Here is a 21,229-nt window from a genome sequence, read left to right on the forward strand (position 1 = left end):
GGGTCTGGGTCAATGCCCTCGTCCTTTCCTGGTGCGGTTCCATCATTACCGGGATAAGGAGGGAGTCATGGAGGTTTCCAGACTCTAGGGGAAGGATCCAAAGGCCCTAATTTACGAAGGGTCTAAGATCATGTTTTTTCAGGACTTTTCAGCCGCGGTGGTCCAGGAACGAAAATCGTATGATGGTGTCAAGAGAAGACTGAAGGAGCTTGGGATTCAGTACTCCCTGAGATATCCGGCAGTGCTTCGGATCACCTTAGATGGATCCATGCATCTCTTTGACACATCGGAGAAGGCAAGAGACTTTGTGGACAAACTAACCTAACTTAAACAATTGTAGTATGTATAAATATTGTTGCTTTGGTATGCGTTTATCATTCTGAAGCTTTGTTTTTCCCCTTTTTTTTCCTCTACTGATAATAATTTGGTTCAAACTATGTCTGGCGGTGGTTAAGATGTGCATTTTAAATTTCTAAGTTAGGACATACCAAAGGATGGGTGGGGTATTTATTCCCCTTTTTTAATAAAGCATGTTTTTTTATTCATATTGATATTCTATGGGGTGTTTATTCTTTTTAGCTTGTGCTTGCGATGCGGCTGTAGCTGGGAGAAGTGAAGGTGGTTGAGATGGTTAGATGCCTATTAATGGGCAGTTCGGGATGGGTTGTTGCCCCCTCCGGGCAGGGGGTGAGTTCCGCTACTCAGCGCTATTGGCGCTTTATATGTTGGTTTGTTTTCTGTTTTGTGTTGTTTTTTATTTTTAATAATTTTGTATGTTTGTTAAATGTAGTGGTTTTAGTTTATGTAGTTTTTATATTTGATGGACCATGCAACACTAAGGCTCAGCAATTTGTGGTTCGGGTTCCTCCTCTCTGGAATTTAAATGTAATTGCAGAAGATTATGGCTAATGATTTGATTAAATGGTTACCTGGAATATCAAGGGAAGTCACTCACCAATTAAGTGGAAGAAGATACTCTTGAGTCTTAGAAAGGAGAAGGTGGATATTGCTTTGTTACAGGAGACACATTTGGATGACAAGGAACATCTGAAATTACAGCAGAATGGCTTTGACCGAGTTTATTTTTCATCATTTAATACCAGAAGTAAGGGAGTGACTATATTGGTTAGGAAAAATCTCTCATTTAAATTGTTGGAATGTGTTAAAGACACATACGAGAGGTTTGTAATTCTTAAAGCCTTGATAAATGGGGAAGAATATGGCATTTTAAATGTTTATTGTCCCCCAGCTCATCCCCTTAAATTCTTGGTAGATGCTTTTCCTAAACTGATAAGTCTCAAGTCTCGGCACATCATTATAGGAGAAGATTTTAACTGCCTCATGGACCCCACAGTAGACAGGTTGCCTAAAGGTCCCTCGATACCCTCTGCACAAACTAAACAGTTATTTGGTTTGTGTGGGGAATTAGGGTTGGTGTCTCCATCCTACAGGTAGGGATTTCACGTTTTTCTCCAATCCGCATAGATGCCACATGAGGATTGATTTTTTTCTGACCCCTGCGGTAACCCTGGATCTGGTGGCATCTGTACAATTGGTAATATTGCCATCTCTGATCATGCTCCAGTGTACCTCATGGTTAAGATTAAGGATGTTACATTGGATTCAAGGTACTGGCGAATGGACCCCTTTATTCTCATGGACAGTAAGTTTGTGGAGTATTTCTCTAGGGAGTTTCGGGCATTCCTAGACATCAACATAGGCTCGGTTGATAGCTCATCTGTTCTGCGGGAAACTGCCAAAACTTATGCCAGGGGGTTAATTATTTCATAGTCCACCAGTAGGAAGCGGCAGAAGGGTGAGCAGCAACGAGTCCTTGAAGCACGGTTGAAGGCAGCCGAGAAGGCCCATTTTGACAGACCCTCATTGGTCAAACTACAGAAGATTACGGCACTGCGGTCTCCACTAAATTCCGTGCTCCTGCAGACTGCAAAGAAGGAGCTGGCTTTTGCAAAGCAAAGGTTATACGAGCATGGTGACCAGCCAGGCAAATACTTAGCATGCCTTGCCAGAAAGAGAAGTGCCAACAAACCATTACAGCGATTAGGGAAGGGTCTGGGAACCTAATATGTGATTCTAAAAAGATTAATGTGGCGTTCCAGAGATTCTACTCTAAGTTATATCAGTCTGAGGATCGTGAGGAGGGGCAGGCCAAAATGGAATCCTTTTTTAGAGATCTGAAGCTCCCGGGCGTGACTCTCGAACAACAGTCCTTTCTCAATGCCCCATTATCAGAGCAAGAAGTGCAGGAAGCTGTGAGGCAGCTTCAGAGTGGAAAGGTGCCCGGTCCTGATGGACTTCCCAGTGAATTCTATAAGGAATTTGTAAGTATACTGTCAGGCCCGATGCTGAATACGTTTAATGATTCATACAGTCATGTTTGTCTCCCACCATCTCTGAAAGAGGCCAATATTTCACTTATCCTTAAAACAGGGAAGGATCCGGAAGACTGTGCTTCATACAGGCTCATCTCGCTCTTAAATGTGGACTTTAAGATCCTCTCAAAGGCTCTTGCGTTAAGGCTGGAGACTGTGTTACCCTCTAATATTAAAGAGGATCAGACGGGCTTCATAAAGGGTCGCAGATCCTCCAATAACGTTAGGAGGCTGCTTAACGTAATTCAAGCATGCCAACAGCAGTCAATACAGGGATTGGTGATTTCTTTAGATGCAGAGCAGGCATTGGACCAATTGAGTGGCTGTACCTTTTCTATACTCTAAACCAGTTTGGTCTGGGCAAAGTTTTCATAAGATGGGTAAAGGTTCTCTACAGTGTACCTCTCGCGGCGGTCATTACCAACAGGGTACAATCAAGCAATTTTAATATTTCTAGGGGCAGCCAGCAGGGCTGTCCCCTTTCACCATTACTTTTGACGTTGGTGATTGAAACGTTGGCAGAGGCCATTCGTGGGGATCTCAATATATCAGCTCCAGAAGTGGGGTCAAAAGATCTCGCTTTTTGCAGATGATGTTCTAATTTTCTTGACAAATCCAGCAGTCTCAGTGCCTTGCCTGATGCAATGCATTAACGCGTTTGGTGCTTTTTCAGGGTATAAGATTAATTTTACTAAATCAGAGGCTATGCCTATAGGTGGTCTTACGAAAGAGTTGGCTCTTGAGAGTGACTACAGATTCCCATTTAGGTGGTCACAGAGGGGTTTTGTGTATTTGGGCATATTCATTACTCCAGTTCTGGACTGGCTGTTCAAAGTCAATTTTACTCAATTATTTGAAAAAATTAAACAAGATCTCCAAAGATGGGAGGCACTTCCAGTCTCATGGTTGGGTCGGATAGTGCTTATTAAGATGAATATTCTCCCTCGTTTGCTATACCCTATACGGATGCTCCTCCGATTTTCAAAAAACAAACACTCAGGAGACTGAATGGTTGGTTCAGCTCCTTTATCTGGCACCGTAAATGGCCCCTCATTAAATTAGCCAAACTGTAGTTGCCTCACAGATTGGGGGAGTAGACCTTCCGGACATTAAAAATTACCAATTAAGCTCACTTTTGACCTACGTGAGTGTTTGGGTTTGTGGGGACCCTCTTTCAATATGGTTAGATATCAAAGCCTCCCAGGCAAGGTGCCCCCCTTACCAGTTTGCTGTTTTTGGACAAGGTGAGGACAGTTAGGGAATATTGCCATAACCCAATAGTCATCAATACTGTTAAAGCATGGAAGGCAATTCGGCAGAGGGAAGGTAATATTGGCAAAACATCTTTGTTTACACCTTTAGTGGGTATGCCGGGTTTTGAACCGGGTATGATAGATTCAGGATTTAAATGTTGGGCAGCTAGGGGTATATCTTGCATGGGTGATTTATTTGAGGGAGATGTAGTTAGTACGGAAGTATGAGTTACCTAATAGAGACCTCTTTCATTTTTTTCATGTCAGGGATTTTATTCAAAAAAAGACCATACTTTTGACTGATCCCTACAAATCTGACATAGAAAGAGGGGTACTAAGGGCTAAGAGTACACTCTCTGTCAGTACTCTATATCACCAATTGGGGGGTGCCACCTCAGATGAGGATGTGGGAAAGAGAGCTGGGTGTTGAAGTTTCTTCAGAGGCATGGGAGGATATTTGGGAGAATGCAAGGAAGATATCAATTTGCAATAGGACCCATGCTTTACAGTTGAAGATTCTCCACAGGGTCCACTTAGCCCCAGACTGTTTGTCAAAATTTAAACCAGGGATATCTTCAGCATGTCTCAAGTGCAAGGTCTGCATGGGTACTCTTACCCATTGTCTTTGGTCTTGTGACAGACTTCAAACATATTAGAGCGCTGAGGTGGGTGCAAGCCACAATAAACATATCATATTACTTCAAACTAAAAGTAGATTTGTTACATATGCATTGGATAAGTGAACAAGGAAGATAAAATATATGCATAGTTACAGCTGAAACCTATATCCATGCAAATCGGTTTCACTATAAAATATACAAACTTGGTTTAATAATCTCTATTTGATTTATGAAAGTTAACAAAGAACCTTTTTATGAAAATTCTGGTTTGAATAATTTAATTCCACTCAGAGGACAGATTCATTTAATTTTTTGCACTTATTATGGTGGCTTGTTATATACTCTAATTCAGTGAATGTACCATGATCTGCAGATACTTAAATAAATGAAATTAGACTCAATACTGACAAATTTAAAAATAAACGGCACTATTTAATCTGATGCTTCCTTAACTTTCATGCAGTGTTTGGTTTAAAAGGAGCAGCTACCATACCAAAATAGAGCATTATTTGTCACAGCAACTACATCGTTGCCTAATATCTTCCATTGGAAATGGTTTATTTACCTTGTTATAACTTATTGACTTTCTTTAAATCAGTGAGGAGAAAGTGAGGTCTGCAGATGCTGGAGATCAGAGATGGAAATGTGTTGCTGGAAAAGCGCAGCAGGTCAGGCAGCATCTAGGGAACAGGAGAATCGACGTTTCGGGCATTAGCCCTTCTTCAGGAATGAGGAAAGTTGGTCCAGCAGGCTAAGAAGAAGGGCTAATGCCCGAAACGTCGATTCTCCTGTTCCCTAGATGCTACCTGACCTGCTGCGCTTTTCCAGCAACACATTTCCATCTCTTCTTTAAATCAGTGTCCTTTTGAGATTTATCCTACAAATGTTTTGTTACTGTTTGCACTTCATTCACATCACACATCTTTCTCAACATAGTACATTAATCTGGTGAGATACACATCCAATAAATTTGCATTTGATGTTCTCCCAAATATCAATATATTTGTCTCTTCAGTCCTAATAATTTCTATTCAGAAAGCCAACTGATTGATTTCATAAGCATCCGGTCTTTACTATGCCCACGTTGAAAATATTTCATAATATTTTGATAAAATATCTACAAACATTTGCATTTGGAGAGTACTGATGGCAGACCATATTATCAGCCTAGGTATATTTCAAGGGTACAACACAGTAGCATGTTCAACACAAGGACTTTATTTAAGTTACCAAAAGGGCAGAGTAGGAGATGTTGTTTACTTGGTCTTAACTAAAGCCTTCAACAAGGTTCAGCATGATAGACTAATTAGTAAAGTGAGGTCACATGGGATTCATGGTGAGCATGCCAATTGAATACATAATTCTGATCCCAGTGGAATACCACTGGTCACAGGCCTCCAGTCTGAAAAGCAACCCTCCACTCGCCAGAGAGTGGTGGTGAGTAGAGGGTTGCTTTTCAGTCTGGAGGCCTGTGACCAACGGTGTACCGCAGGGATCAGAACAGAATAGAATAGAATCCCTACAGCGTGGAAACAGGCCATTTGGCCCAACAAGTCTACACCAACCCTCCGTAGAGTATCCCATCCAGACCCATTCCCCTATTACTCTATATTTCCCATGACTAAATGCACCTAGTCTACACATCCATGAACACTATGGGAAATTTAGCACAGCCAATTCACCTAACCTGCGCAACTTTGGATTGTTGGAGGAAACTGAAGCACCTGGAGAAAACCCATGTTGACATGGGGAGAATCTGCAAACTCCACACAGACAATTGCCTGAGGCTGGAATCGAATCTAGGTCTCTGGTGCTGCGAGGCAGCAGTGCTAACCACCGAGCCACTCCAAATTTGGGTCCTCCTTTTTTTTTGTCATTTATATAAATGATTTGGATGAGAGTATAGAAGGCATGACTATTAAGTGTGTGGTTGACACCAAAATTGGTGGTATAGTAGACCGTGAGGAAGATTTTCTAAGATTACAAAAGGATCTTAATCAAAGGGTCAAAGGGCTGAAAAATGGCAAATAGAGTTCAATCCGGATAAATGCAAGGTATTGCATTTTGGTGCAACAAACGAGGATCGGGCTCATACAATTTATGGTAAGGCCTCAGGTAGTGTTATAGAATAGAGAGACAAAGGGATTCAGGTACATAATTCAGGTACATTGCATATGGACAGGATGGTTAAAAAGGCATTGCTCAGTCCTTTGAGTATAGGAGTTGGAAAGTCATGTTGAGGTATTAAAGGACATTGCTGAGGCCTCTTCTGGAATACTTGTCCAGTTTTGGTCACCCAGTTATAGGAAGGATATTTTCAGATGGAGAGGTTCAGAAGAGATTTACCAGGATGTTGCCGCATATGGAAGGTTAGAGTTACAAAAAAAGGCTAGATAGATGGGACTTCTTTCACTGCTGTGTAGAAAATTGAGATGCAATATATAGAAGTTTATAAAATAATGAGGGGTACAGATAGAGTTAATAGTAGTGTCTTTTCCCTAGGGTGGGGAATTTAAAGACTAAAAGGCACATTTTTAAGGTGAGAGGACAGAGATTTAAAAAGACATGAGGGGCAAGTTATTTACACAGAGGGTGGTTCATGTGCGGAATGAACTTACGGAGAAAGTGGTGGATAGCTGTGCAATTACAACGTTTAAAATACATTTGGATAAGTACGAGTAGGAAAGGTTTGGAGGGATATGGGCCAGGAGCAGGCAGGTGGGACTAGCTTAGTCTGGGATTATGTTCAGCATGGACTGGTTGAACCAAAGGATCTGTTTCCATGCTGTATGACTCTATGATCCTATGTTAACTAGGATGATCCCTGGTATGGAAGGATTGTCTTATGCATAAAAATTAAACAGGTTAGGACTCTACTCACTAGAGTTTATAAGTTTGAGAGGTGTTCTCATTTAGGATTCTTAAAATGGGTAACAGGGTAAATGCTCAAAGGACATTTCCCTTCATGGGAGAATTTAGGATCAGAGGGCATAGTCTTAGAATGAAGGGGTGCCAAGTTAGGACTGAGATGAGGAGGAATTTCTTTTCTCAGAGGGTTGAGTGTCTTTGGGACTCCTTGCTACAGAAAGCTGTGGGGGCAGAGTTCCTGCATATATTTAAGACTAAGATTGATTCTTGATCAGTAGAGGAATCAAAGGTTACAAGGAAAGGGCAGCATAGTGGATGTGAGGGTTATTGGATCAGCCATGAGCCGACTGAATGGTGCAATAGGCTTGAGGAGCCAAAAGGCTTACAGCTGGCTTCATTTCTTATGGTCTTATGTCTACCATGCACATACAGCTGTTTTTATGCATTAGCAATTGCGTTATTCCAGCAAGTCCCACTTTAATCCATTTATTTACACATTTAGCACACATGATCTCTAAAGTGCTTAGTGTCTTGTAATAGTACATATGTGGATTGTTGTATTTGCCTCAAATTTCTACAGATTGGAATGATGTGCTCTTTGATTTAGTTTCTAAGCCTTCTCAGATGATTCTGCTGGTTTATACTGTTATCGTTGACACCTCCTCTTTCCTTTGGGTCCATTAGTGTTATCTGACTAGGTAATCTTTTCATCTTCAGCATCAGGATTCATTTGTGCTCTTGCTGTTGAACCCTCACTCGCTTGCATGTTTATCCATATCAGTCGATGTGATCTGAGAACTACTTTAAGTCTCCTTTGCGATAGCTAGGGTTATTAGTCCAAGCTTTCGACTTGCTTCTGTGGAGATAAATGGTTATCGCATCCTGTCTCATATCTGAAATTCTAGATCTAGATTTGCTCCAGTATTGAACTTACAGGTTAATTTATCCTCTCAGGGTGAGCATGTTTCCATCAAAGAACTTCTAGTTTACCTTCAAGGGTTTCACTTTTCAATCACTGTCTGGTGTAACATTAATTAAAGTTAATTAAATAAGTAGTTATGGCTGGACAGGTGATGTACTGTAGCTGTATGATGTGGGAGCTGGCTGACCCATTGTGAATGGCAGTGACTACATCTGCAGCAATTGTTGGTTGCGGGAAGAATTCTGGATCAGAATTGATGATCTGGAATCTGAGCTTCAAACTCTGCGGCACATCCGGGAAGGGAAGAGTTACCTGGACACTTTGATTCAGGAGGCAGTCACACCTGGTAGATTAAGCAATTCAAATTCAGTTAGTGTTCAGGGACAACTACTTGCCTTTTTGCTCCCCCCTCTTGAATGGTCTTCTGGACCATGATGCCGTGGTCAGCTGGCTCATCCAGGGAAGTATTCAGGGACAACAGGGTGTGACTGAAAGTGAGGTAGGTAGGGGGATTCTGAGTTCAGGAGTGCAGGAGCCTCAGCCCTAGACCTTGTCCAACAGGTATGAGATTCTTGCTCCCTGTACGGATGAGGGAAAGAGCTGTGGACAGGATGAGCCAGCTGACCACGTCACCATGGTGCAGAAGGCCATTCAAGAGGGGAGAGCAAAAACACAAGTAGTTGGTATAGGGGATTCTATAATTAAGGGGACAGGTAGTATCCTATGCAATCCGGATCGGGAGTCCCGCATGGTGTGTTGTCTGCCCGGTGCCAGAGTGCAGGACATCTCCAATCAGCTTGAAAGGATATTGGAGCGGGAGGGGGAGGATCCAGTCGTTGTGGTCCACATTGGGACTAACAACATAGGCAATGCTAGGGTGGAGGACCTGTTTGGGGATTATCAAGCACTAGGAAGGAAATTGAAGTACAGGTCCTCAAGGGTCACAATCTCCAGATTACTGCCCAAGCCACTTGCCAATTGGCATAGGGATAAGAAAGTTAGGGAAGTAAACACGTGGCTAAGGGATTGGTGTGGGAAAGAGGGATTCCATTTCCTGGGGCATTGGCATCAGTTTTGGAACTGGGGGGATCTGTACTGTTAGGACAGTCTTCATCTGAACCAATTTGAAACCAGTGTTCTAGAGAAAAGGATAAATAGTAGCACCTTGAACTTGACCTTGAACTTGAACTCAGTTGGGGGGGGCGGGGAGTGAAAGTGACAGGGAGTATGGAGTTAAATGGAAAGATAAGCAGCAGGATAGCATGTGTTCAAGTGGGTTTAAGCTTGAGGCAGACTAGGAATGCAGCAAAATGGAAGGATAACTTAGGACATCTTGTGATTTCCAATATCTCTAATAATGATAAGGAAGTTAGCATTAAGGCACTTTACCTAAATGCTCATAGTATTCGTAACAAAGTAGATGAATGCACGGCACAAATCATCATGAATAATTATGATGTGGTAGGCATCACAGAGACGCTGTTGCAGGAGGTTCAGACTGGCAGTTAAACATCCTAGGATTTACAACTTATCGAAAAGTCAGGGAGGTGGGCAGAATGAAATTAAATCTATGGCACTGAATGACATAGGGTCAGATGATGTAGAGTCAGTGTGGGTGGAGTTGAGGAACCACAAAGGCAAAAACACCATAATGGGAGTTACGTACAGACCTCCGAACAGAGGTCAGGACCAGGGGTACAAGATACCAGGAAATAGATAGGGCATGTCAGAAAGGCAAGGTCACAGTGATCATGGGGGACTTCAATATGCAGGTGGACTGGGTGAATAATGTTGCCGGAGGATCCAAAGAAAGGGATTTCATGGAATGCTTACAGGATGGCCTTTCTGAACAGCTTGTGGTGGAGCCCACAAGGGAGCAGGCTATTCCGGACTTAGTGCTATGTAATGAGCCAGACTTTATAAAAGATCTTAAAATAAGGGAACACTTAGTAGGCAGTGATCATAACATGGTAGAGTTCAATCTGCAGTTTGAAAGAGAGGTGACAAAATCGGATGTAATAGCGTTATAGTTAAATAATGGTTTTTATTGGAGAGAGAGAGAGAGAGAGAGAAACTGACGAAAATCAACTGGAAGCAGAGCCGAGTGGGGAAGACAGTAGAGCAACAATGGCAGGAGTTTCTGGGTGTAACTGAGGACACAGTACAGAGGTTCATCCCAAAGAAAAGAAAGATTATCCAGGGGAATTAGGCAGCCATGGCTGACAAAGGAAGTCAGGAAATGTATCAAAGAAAAAGAGAGAGCCAATAAAGTGGCCAAGAGCACTGGGAAATCAGGAGATTGGGAAGGCTACAAAAACAAACAAAGGATAACAAAGAGAGAAATAACAAAGGAGAGGATCAAATATGAAGGTAGGCTAGCCAGTAACATTAGAAATTATAGTAAAAGGTTTTTTTTCAATACATAAGAAACAAATGAGAGGCAAAAGTAGACATTGGGCTGCTCCAAATTGATGCTGGAAGGCTAGTGATGGGAGATAAGGAAATCGCTGAAGAACTTAATAAGACCGCATCAGTCCTCACAGTGGAAGACATAAGTAATGTCCCAGCAATTAAGGAGAGTCAGGGGCAGAGTTGAGTAGGTATTACAAAAGAGAAAGTGCTAGAAAAGCTAAAAGGTCTAAAAATTGATAAATCTCCTGGCCCGGATGGGCTACATCCTGGGGTTCTGAGGGAGGTGGCTGAGGAAATAGTGGAGGCATTGGTTGTGATCTTTCAAAAGTCACTGAAGTCAGGGAAAGTTCCAGATGATTGGAAAATCGGTGTTGTAACCCCTTGTCAAAAAAAGAATCAAGACAAAAGATGGAAAATCATAGGCCTCGTAACCTAACTTCAGTTGTTGGCAAAATTCTAGAATCCATCGTTAAGGATGAGATTTCTAAATTCTTGAAAGTGCAGGCACAGATTAGAACAAGTCAGCATGGCTTTAGCAAGGGGAGGCCTGACAAACCTGTTAGAATTCTTTTAAGAGGTAACAAGTGGGTTAGACTAGGGAAACCCAATAGATCTATTTTATCTAGACTTCCAAAAGGCCTTTGATAAGGTGCTTCACAGGAGGCTGCTGAGTAAGGTGAGGGCCCATGGTGTTGGAGGTGAGCATGGATTGAGGATTGGCTGTCTGACAGAAGGCAGAGAGTTGGGATAAAAGGTTCTTTCTCGGAATGGCAGCCGGTGACGAGTGGTCTCCTGAAGGATTCAGTGTTGGGGCCGCAGCTGTTCACTTTATATATTAATGATCTGGATGAAGGGACTGGGGGCATTCTAGCGAAGTTTGCTGATGATACAAAGTTAGGTGGACAGGCAGGTAGTACTGAGGAGGTGGGGAGGCTGCAGAAAGGTTTAGACCGTTTAGGAGTGCGGTCCAGGAAATGATTGATGAAATTCAATGTGAGCAAATGGAGGTCTTGCACTTTGGAAAAAAGAATACAGGCATGGACTATTTTCTAAATGGTGAGAAAAGTACAAAGGGATCTCGGAGTGCTAGTCCAGGAATCTCTAAAAGTTAACTTGCAGGTTGAATCTGCAATTAAGAAAGCGAATGTAATATTGTTATTTATCTCAAGAGGGTTGGAATTTAAAAGCAGCAATGTGCTTTTGAGACTTTATAAAGCTCTACTTAGGCCCCATTTAGATTAGTGTGTCCAATTTTGGGCCCCATATCTTAGGAAGGACATACTGGCACTGGAGCATGTCCAGCGGAGATTCACACAGATAATCCCTGGAATGGTAGGCCAAACATACGATGAACGGCTGAGGATCCTGGGATTGTATTCATTAGAGTTTAGAAAATTGAGGGTATATCTAATAGAAACTTATGAGGTAATGCTTGGCTTAGAAAGGGTGGACGCTGGGAAGTTGTTTCCATCAGGCGGGGAGCCTAGGATCCATGAGCACAGCCTTAGAATTGGAGGGGATCAATTTAGAATGGAAATGAGGAGACATTTCTTCAGCCAGAGAGCGATGGGCCAGTTGAATACATTGCCACGAAGTGCAGTGGAGGCCGGGAGGTCAAGTGTCTTCAAGGCAGAGATTGATTAATACTTAATCTCGCAAGGAGTTAAGGGCTATGGAGAGAGTGCAGGTAAATGGCAAGAACAGGAAGACAGATTACTATCTAAATGAAATCAATTTAGGTAAAGGGGCAGTACAAAGAGATCTGGGTGTTCTTGTACACAAATCAATGAAGGTAAGCATGCAGGTACAGCAGGTAGTGAAGAAGGCTAATAGCATGCTGGCCTTCATAACAAGAGGGATTGAGTATAGAAGCAAAGAGGTTCTTCTGCAGCTGTACAGGGCCCTGCTGAGACCACACCTGGAGTACTGTGTGCAGTTCTGGTCTCCACCAGAGGACACAGCTTAAAAATACGGGGTAGACCATTTAGGACAGAGACGAGGAGAAACTTCTTTACCCAGAGAGTGGTGGCTGTGCGGAATGCTCTGCCCCAGAGGGCAGTGCAGGCCCAGTCTCTGGATTCATTTAAGAAAGAGTTAGATAGAGCTCTCAAGGATAGCGGAATCAAGGGTTATGGAGATAAGGCAGGAACAGGATACTGATTAAGGATGATCAGCCATGATCATGTTGAATGGTGGTGTAGGGCAGAATGGCCTACTCCTGCACCTATTGTCTATTGTCTATTGAAATGCTCATCAGCCATGATTAATGGCAGAGTGGACTCGATGGGCCGAATAGCCTTACTTCCACTCTTATGTCTTATGGTCTAACATTACACACATACGTAGAATTCATAATATTGTGAAAAACACCAATGTCTATCTGGCACTGCATATTCATTTGTACTGTTGTCTTCATTGCAATAGTTATTAGTTATTGTCCTCCTTTAGATTTAATGTTCACAGCCCAGTGTAAGGTATAGATTGAATCATCCAAGTTTCTCTCTAGTAACCCAGAATTGAGTCATTCAAATCACTGCCTGACATCTTTGTAACAATTGCTTTTAAAGACATATTTATCGCCTTCCTTGCTAAACCCTTTCGTAGAGTCAGAGTCATACAGCATGGAAGCAGACCCTTTGGTCCAACCAGTCCATGCCGAACATGACCTCGAACTAAATTAGTCTCACCTACCTGCTCCTGGCCCATATCCCTCCAAACCATCCCAATCATGTACTTATCCAAATGTCTTTTAAACATTGTAATTGTACCCATATCCGACACTTCCTCAGGAAGTTCATTGCACATGCAAACCACCCTCTGGGCAAATAATTTGCTCCTCATGTCTTTAAAACTCTCTCCTCTCACCTTAAAAATATGCTCCCTGGTCTTGAAACCACCCATCCTAGGGAAAAGACAACTACCATTAACTCTATGTGTAACCCTCGTTATTTTATAAACTTCTATATGCAAAAATGGTTTCGCTTCTTGAAGTTAAAACATTTTTTTTTCCCACTCTGGGTATACTTTCTTTTGTCTTACGTGATAATCTCTGCAACATTTCCAACTTGTCCTTTTAGCATGATTTTTCTGTTGGCTGTTCTGTGGCTATTTCTTGTTTTTCTCGACACAATTGCATGTGTAAGGTGTAGACTGATTTTATGATAGTGGGCAGGTGTGGGTTGCTTATCAACAATGTGCATAAGTCTTGGCTGTTTCCCCACATTCACCTGTTGACAAACTCAACTGTTCTTGGTCTATATGCTGTAGCTGTTATTTACAAGTTCAGAGCTTCTGCACATGTTTATGAGTTCTTCAAGAGTCAGATTCACTTCCCTTAACAGTTGCACTGTCATGACGGTTCTCTTATGCCTAAAATGAATCTAACTTTACACAGCTCATCTTTTATTTGCACAAATTCACAGGTTTCTGTACTTGCGTTTATAATGTTAAGCACTGATCAATGAACTCTTTTTCACTTTACTCCTGAATATTGAGTTCTGCCATTCACTTCTGCCATGTGCTCTTCTACTCTTCAGAGAGATTTAGGATGGATTGTATTTTGAAACAGTCTCTTCTTGACAGTGATAAAACTATAGCAACTTGTACTTTGCCTGGTTTGTTCAACAAATCTGTCAGCAATTGTATAATGCTGCCATTGCTGATGGAAGAATTCCCAGTTCTGTTTCATATCCTAGTCATCTGGGGAGGGGTTGGTTAGAGAAAAGTCGAAGCCATTTTCTCTTGAGAAGTTTTTTCAGTGTAATATTTGATTTTCTTTAACTTTTTCAGTGGCAGCTCATAGCTCTGCAGCTGTACTTTTTAATTTCAATTCTGGTCACTCACCTCAATGCCACCTCTGACACCACGTTTCAAGTGTACCACACAACAGTATGTTCAACGCGAGGACTTTATTGAAGTGAAGCTAAAATGCATGCCTACGGTGTGTGTGCCTTATAGTAGGGGTCACATGACTACAGCAAACTAGGAAGGACATGATTGCAGTTCAATCCAAAGAAAATCCTGCTGTCCACTGAGAGGTCAATATATTACTGCTATCTCTATGATACAGCCACAGCTATATGTTACAGCTATAAGTTACTATGTACAAATTACAATCTTACTGTATTGTGTCAATTATTAAATAGCTTATCATATATTTCACTGAGCATCGTTGTTCAGTAGATATTTTAGAATGGTGAAAGCCAACAAAGCATATTGCATTTGATACAGAATAATGTTGGATTTCTAACTAAAATGGTTACATCGTTGGTTAGACTCTCATTTTTTAATGTCCCAGATTTTCTTATTATCGATTCTTGGCATACATCATTCAGTTCAACTTAGCATTTTGTCAGTAGCGGAAGGGAACTCTGAGCTCCAGGCATACTATTGCTGTCATTTCTGCTCTGTATCAATCTAGAAATATCAGCTTGTGATATTGTGAAGCAGCCAAATCTGCTTTTCATAGATCCATGTGAAATAATCAGATATGGAATAGTATTATCTCTACTAATTCAACAGCATGTTGACAAAACATAGCCTTCAGCAACTGCCAGGAAGCTATGGACTCCAGCTGAAAAAACCATCTGATTAACTGGCATTCCACCACCCATATTACAACATTCACTTCAGAAAATTCCATCTTGTTTGTCATGTATTAAATTACTGCTCTAAATTTATTAAGAAGTCACTTTCTTTTCTAATGCTGGCTGTGTCTTAAGCACTTAAGGCCCCAAGCTCTCAAATTCCCTGCTTAAACCTCTAGGCATCTAATTTTCTCCTGAAAGACACTCCTTCAAACTCACCTGTTGGCAAAGTTTCTGGTCATCTGCTGGCTACATCCTCTCATGTAGTTTGGGCTAGAATTGTATTAAATACAGTACCTGCCATGAAACGCCTTGGAAGGTTTCACTGCAACCAAGATGTTACATAAATGGAAGTTGTTGCAGTTTATCTTTTAGAAAACTCTATTATTTTATTCTGTGACACGCTTTCTGGAATTTTCCGGTGATCAAGTCTATATTGAGTCTCGAATAGAATACTAAATACAAAAGCACTACATACACTAAAACAGAAGCTACAATCACAAAGGCATTATCCAGTCAGACACCACTGAAATCAGTCTCAAAACCTTCAGAGCTTATACTAATGAAATGGCATCCAGGTTTATCCTCAGTGAAATATTATCTATAAAAACTACTGAGAATGCAATTTCCTGCTCTATCCTTGAACAATCCCAAGAAAAGTAGTATGCACTTGTTTCAGAGGGCTGATTAACTATAATGAATATCTTCAGACACAGAGGCAGTGTCCTGTCACACACTTGGATGAGGAAGTTAAGAATTTATGAAGAAAGAAAGATTTATACTTTTAAACCTATTATCAAAGTATAAGAGAGTAAAACCATGTCAAAGCTTAACAATATATAGCTCTCTGAAAAATGTAAATATTAATAAGTTATTATTTGAAATAAGTGGAACAGATAATGTGTAGAACAATATTACTTAATTATGGGTTTAATGGTGCAACAATTTCAGAGCAATATAACCCAACCATCTTTATTACTGGATGCTGAGTGCATTTCTATGTATAAATTGCACCACTTCCTCTTAAAATGTTAGAGACACATCAAAAGGGTATTTGAATTACTGCTGAAGGAATGCCACGGAGGACTATAACACTGGTTCAAGTTAAAGGTCATGAGGTCAGTTCAGTTTCTGTGTGGAAAATGCTTGTACATAAAACATCTTATCCAAAAGGAAAAGGTAATGTATACAGGAAGGCTTCATGGAAATAGGGGGCATACAAAAGAGGAGTAATATAAATCATACATACAGTCAAGATAAGTATTGGACCTAAAGTAGGGGTTCGTAATTACATGAGTTCAGATGTGCTCATGACAGTATATCCATGGTTTGACTCAATTTCAGCCTTGCCTAACTGAAGAGCTGCACCAATTCAAATTTGATCAAATTCACAGTAGGAATTTGATTTTGTAGATTAATGGGGAATAAGGTCCTTTGCTTCAGAGTGTATACTGGGAGATTCACAGCTTGAGTGGAGCTCCTCAAGTTGGCTGTGAAAGCTAAAAATTACTAGTCTCCTTATCAGAGGGTCACGTATTCAAATCTTAATCTACATGTGAATCATTCGAAAAGTATAATCATCAGACTCAAATATCATAATGCAAATTGGATAATTTAAGTTTTTTTTAAAGTGTCAGATTTCTTCTTCAGTATTGCCCACTTCTAGGTTTGTATCATCAAAATGGTACATTTGATTAGGTGTCCTTCTTTGCATCTGATGTGGAGGAGCCGGTGTTGGACTGAGGTAGACAAAGTTAAAAATCACACAACACCAGGTTATAGCCCAATAGGTTTATTTGGAAGCACTAGCTTTCAGAGTGCTGCTCCTTCATCAGGTGGTTGTGCAGTATCAGATCGTGAGACACAGAATTTATAGCAAAAGCTTTCAGTATGCTGCAACTGAAATGATAAATTGAAAAAGATCTGGATTATTTGTTAAGTCTCTCACCTTTTAAAATGACCCACATTGGTTTCAGTTTTTTCATATTTAAATCGCAGAACTCTTTTTCAAGTTACATTCTCAAGTGAACTTTAACAATAGGTGACATGTCAGCTCAGATAATGCATTGAAGATGTGAGGTTAAAGTCTGTCTGTCTGTGTCCCAATGTTCAGACTGATTCTATTTTAAAAAAAAGGGATTTACAGAAACTTACATGGATTCATGCAGTTTTTGAGCGAGAGAGAGAGAGAGAGCGAGAGAGTAATGCAATGGGGTCACCTGTAGTGTGACATGAACCAGGTCCGGTTGAGGCCATCCCCATGGGTACTAAATTTGGCTATCACCCTCGGCTCAACCATTTTGCGTTGTTGCCTGCCCAAAGTCCACCTTGGAAGACGGTCACCTGAAGGTTCAAGGTCGAATGTCCCAGACCGCTGAAGTGTTCTCCGATTGGGAGGGAACACTCCTGGCTGGTGATTATTGTTCAGTGTCCATTCATCCGTTGCAGCTCTTGTCTGTCTCCTGAAGAGGTAATTACGATTTCTCGCTGTGTTACGCTAGAACTGGCAGTTGATGAGTTGAGCGTCGTACCTCATTCTTATGAGGGCATCCTTGAGAGCTTCCAAGTACCCGTCACATTCCTCCTCATCTGAACAGATCCTTGTATGCGGAGGGCTTGTCCATAGAGGATGGCTGTTTTAACATGTTTCGGGTGGAAGCTGGAGAGGTGTAGCATTGTGACATTATCTGTGTGTTTGCAGTATAGTGAGGTGCTAAGGTGCCCATCCTTGATGGAGATGTATGTGTCCAAAATGAGACAGACACTAAAGAGTCGTCCATGGTGAGTTTGATGGTGGAATGAAATTCGCTAATATCACTGTGTAGTTGTTTCATTGAATCCTCGCCTTGGGTCCAGAGGAGGAAAATGTCATCAATATATCTGATGTATAGTGTTGATTGGAGGTACTGCATAGAAAAGAAGTCTTGGTTGAACCTGTGCATGAAAATGTTGGCATATTAGTGTGCAAATTTGGTCCCCATGGCTGTTCCACGTGTCTGGCTGAAGAACTGGTTGTCAAACGTGAAAATGTTGTGGTCGAGGATAAACAGGATGAGTTGTAGGACGGTGTACCGAGATTAGCAGTTGTTGGTTTGCATCTGGTATTGTATAATGTAGTATCGACTTCACATTGTTCACATTCACATACTACATTCTCCTCTTTTCAAACTTATAAATTCCATAGTGTCTTTATAAAATTTTTAAAAATTATTTCTTAAGCATGATTGATACTTTTTCTAGATTTTCATGTGAGGAAACCAAACATGAACAGAGCTATCACTATGAGGCAGAGCCAACGTTTTAGACCATAAGGTACAGGAGCAGAAAGAGGCCATCCAACCCATGCTCCACCATTCAATCACGGCTGATACATTTCTCAAACCCATTTGTACAGTAATAGAAATTTCACCTGTGATGCTGTGTAATTGAAGGTCACATCAAACATGTACGATTTCTCTCGAGACCGGTTGGCTCGCAGAATGTCGTCAGGGTCCTCCATTGGATCCATTAGCACCACCATCTGTAAAGGAGCCATAATATATAGTATTAGAAGTGAATTCAGGACGCTTTTGTCAAAGAATTCATCAGAAATTTCAACCAACAGTGTTAAGTACACTTTCAAACGTATGCTGTAGTAATTGGAAGAAATTTACAGGATATTGAGATAATACGACGTTAAACCTTCAGTACAAGAACCATGTTGTGAGAGGAATTTTGCCTTTACCTGGGTGGCCCAGTGGCTCACAGTGCTAGGGTCGCAGGCTCGATTCCACCCTTGGGTGACTATGTGTGAAGTTTACATTTCTCCCCACTTTTGCATGGGTTTCTGCCACGTGTTCTGGTTTCCTTCCAAAGTTGTGCAAGTTAGGTGGATTGGCCTTGGTTAATTTAGGGTTAGGTGGAAAAGGTGGGATGCACTATGAAGGGTTGGTACAGACTCAATGGGCCAAATGGGCTATATCTGCACGTTAGGGATTCAAAGAACCCTTGAATATAAAGGTTTTACAACTGATCAATAAAGAATCATTGATAGGGGTGGGGAGGGAAATATATCCTTGGTGGTGGGGTCTGTTTGGAGGTGGCGGAAATGATGACGGATGATACGATGTATATGGAGGTTGGTGGGGTGGTAGGTGAGGACCAGTGGGGTTCTGTCCTCCAAACAGACCCCACCACCAAGGATATAACTCCCCCTCCCACTCCGCCAAGGACATGCAGATCCTTGGCCTCTTCCATCACCAGACCATGGCAACACAACACCTGGAAGAAGAGCGCCTCATCTTCCGCCTAGGAACCCTCCAACCACAAGGGATGAATGCAGATTTCTCCAGCTTTCTCATTTCCGCTCCCACCACCTTTTCTCAGACTCAGCACCGCCTTCTTGACCTGCAATCTTCTTCCTGACCTCTCCGCCCCCACCCCCTCTCCGGCCTATCACCCTCACCTTAACTTCCTTCCACCTATCGCATTCCCAACGCCTCTCCCCCAAGTCCCTCCTTTTATCTTAGCCTGCTTGGCACACCCTCCTCATTCCTGAAGAAGGGCTTATGCCCGAAACGTCGATTCTCCTGTTCCTTTGATGCTGCCTGATCTGTTGCGCTTTTCCATCAACACATTTTTAAGCTCTGATCTCCAGCATCTGCAGTCCTCACTTTCTCCCAGTTTCTGAGTTGCCATGTCATCCTTTCAAGATGACTTGGGGGATGGGGGATGGTGAGGAGACTCAATTCTTCTCTCTGCATGTCAGGATTTGGACTTATGTCTTTGTTCCAGCAATGCCTATTGTTGAGAGGTCATAGAGTCATAGAGATGTACAGCACGGAATCAGACCATTCGGTCCAACTCGTCCATGCTGACCAGGTAGTCCAACCCAATCTAGTCCCACTTGCCAGCACCCGGCCCATATCCCTCTAAACCCTTCCTATTTATATACCCATCCAGATGCCTTTTAAATGTTGCAATTATACTAGCCTCAACCACTTCCTCTGGCAGCTCATTCCATATACACACCACCCTCTGCATGAAAAAGCTGCCCTTTAGGTCTCTTTTATATCTTTCCCCTCTTACCCTAAACCTATGCCCTCTAGTTCTGGACTCCCCCATCAAGGGGAAGACACTCTGTCTCTTTATCCTATCAATGCCTCTTCTGATTTTATAAACCTCTATAAGGTTACCCCTCAGCCTCCAATGCTCCAGAGAAAACAGCCCCAGCCTGCTCAACCTCTTCCTATAGCTCAAATCCTCCAACCCTGGCAACATCCTTGTAAATCTTTTCTGATCCCTTTCATGTTTCACAACTTCTTGTCAGGTGTGAGAGTTTAAAGAAAGTTTAAGGGTTACTCCGGATTATATCTGCCGTAAATGCTGTTGGATGCAAATCTTATCAGATCGAATGGATCGGTTGGAGAGACAGATAGAAGCAATGAGGAATTTGCAGCAGGAACAGTACGTGATGGATGGCAGTTATAGGAAGGGAGGAAAGTCTCAGGTACAGTCACATAGATGGGCGAACTCCAGGAAGGGTGAGAAAGGTCGGCATCTAGGGCAGGAGTCTTTTGTGGATATATCCATTTCAAACGGTGGCACAGCAGTTAGCACTGCTGCCTCACAGCGCAGAGACCCGGGTTCAGTTCCTGCCTCAGGCGACTGATTGTGTGGAGTTTGCACATTCTCCCTGTGTCTGCGTGGGTTTCCTCCAGGTGCTCTGGTTTCCTCCTATAGTCCAAAAATGTGCATGTTAGGTGAATTGGCCATGCTAAATTGCCCGTAGTGTTAGGTGAAGGGGTAAATGTAGGGGAATGGGTCTCGGTGGGTTGCGCTTCGGCAGGTCAGTGTGGACGTTTTGGGCCGAAGGGCCTGTTTCCACACTGTAAGTAATCTAAATCTAAATCTAAAACAGGTATGCTGTTTTGGAAAATGTAGGGGGTGATGGATTCTCAGGGGAACGTAGCACAAACAGCCAAGTTTCTGGTATTCAGACGGGCTCTAATGCAACGAGGGGTACGTTGGCTTCCAAGAGATCAATTGTGTTAGAGGATTCTGTAGTCAGAGGTACAGACAGATGTTTCTGTGGCCAGCAGAGAAAAAGCAGAATGGTGTGTTGTTTCCCTGGTGCTAGGATCAAGGATGTCTCAGAGAGGGTGCAGAATGTTCTCACGGGGGAGAAGGGCCAGCA

The 21,229-nt window shown here is 42.1% G+C and overlaps 1 protein-coding gene across 4 annotated transcripts in view; it reads right to left on the reverse strand.

Moving 5' to 3' along the window:
* The window catches only part of kif19 (kinesin family member 19), a 230,757-nt gene that overhangs the window by 98,927 nt on the left and 110,601 nt on the right, over positions 1 to 21,229 (reverse strand). For all 4 annotated transcript variants that reach the window (XM_043714732.1, XM_043714731.1, XM_043714729.1 and 1 more), the window contains exon 3: positions 18,464 to 18,574. In XM_043714732.1, coding sequence (XP_043570667.1) covers positions 18,464 to 18,574 — 111 coding nt within the window. The remainder of the gene's footprint in view (positions 1 to 18,463; positions 18,575 to 21,229) is intronic.

This window comes from Chiloscyllium plagiosum, chromosome 24, assembly GCF_004010195.1.
Source record: "Chiloscyllium plagiosum isolate BGI_BamShark_2017 chromosome 24, ASM401019v2, whole genome shotgun sequence".
NCBI classification, from domain to species: Eukaryota; Metazoa; Chordata; class Chondrichthyes; order Orectolobiformes; family Hemiscylliidae; genus Chiloscyllium; species Chiloscyllium plagiosum.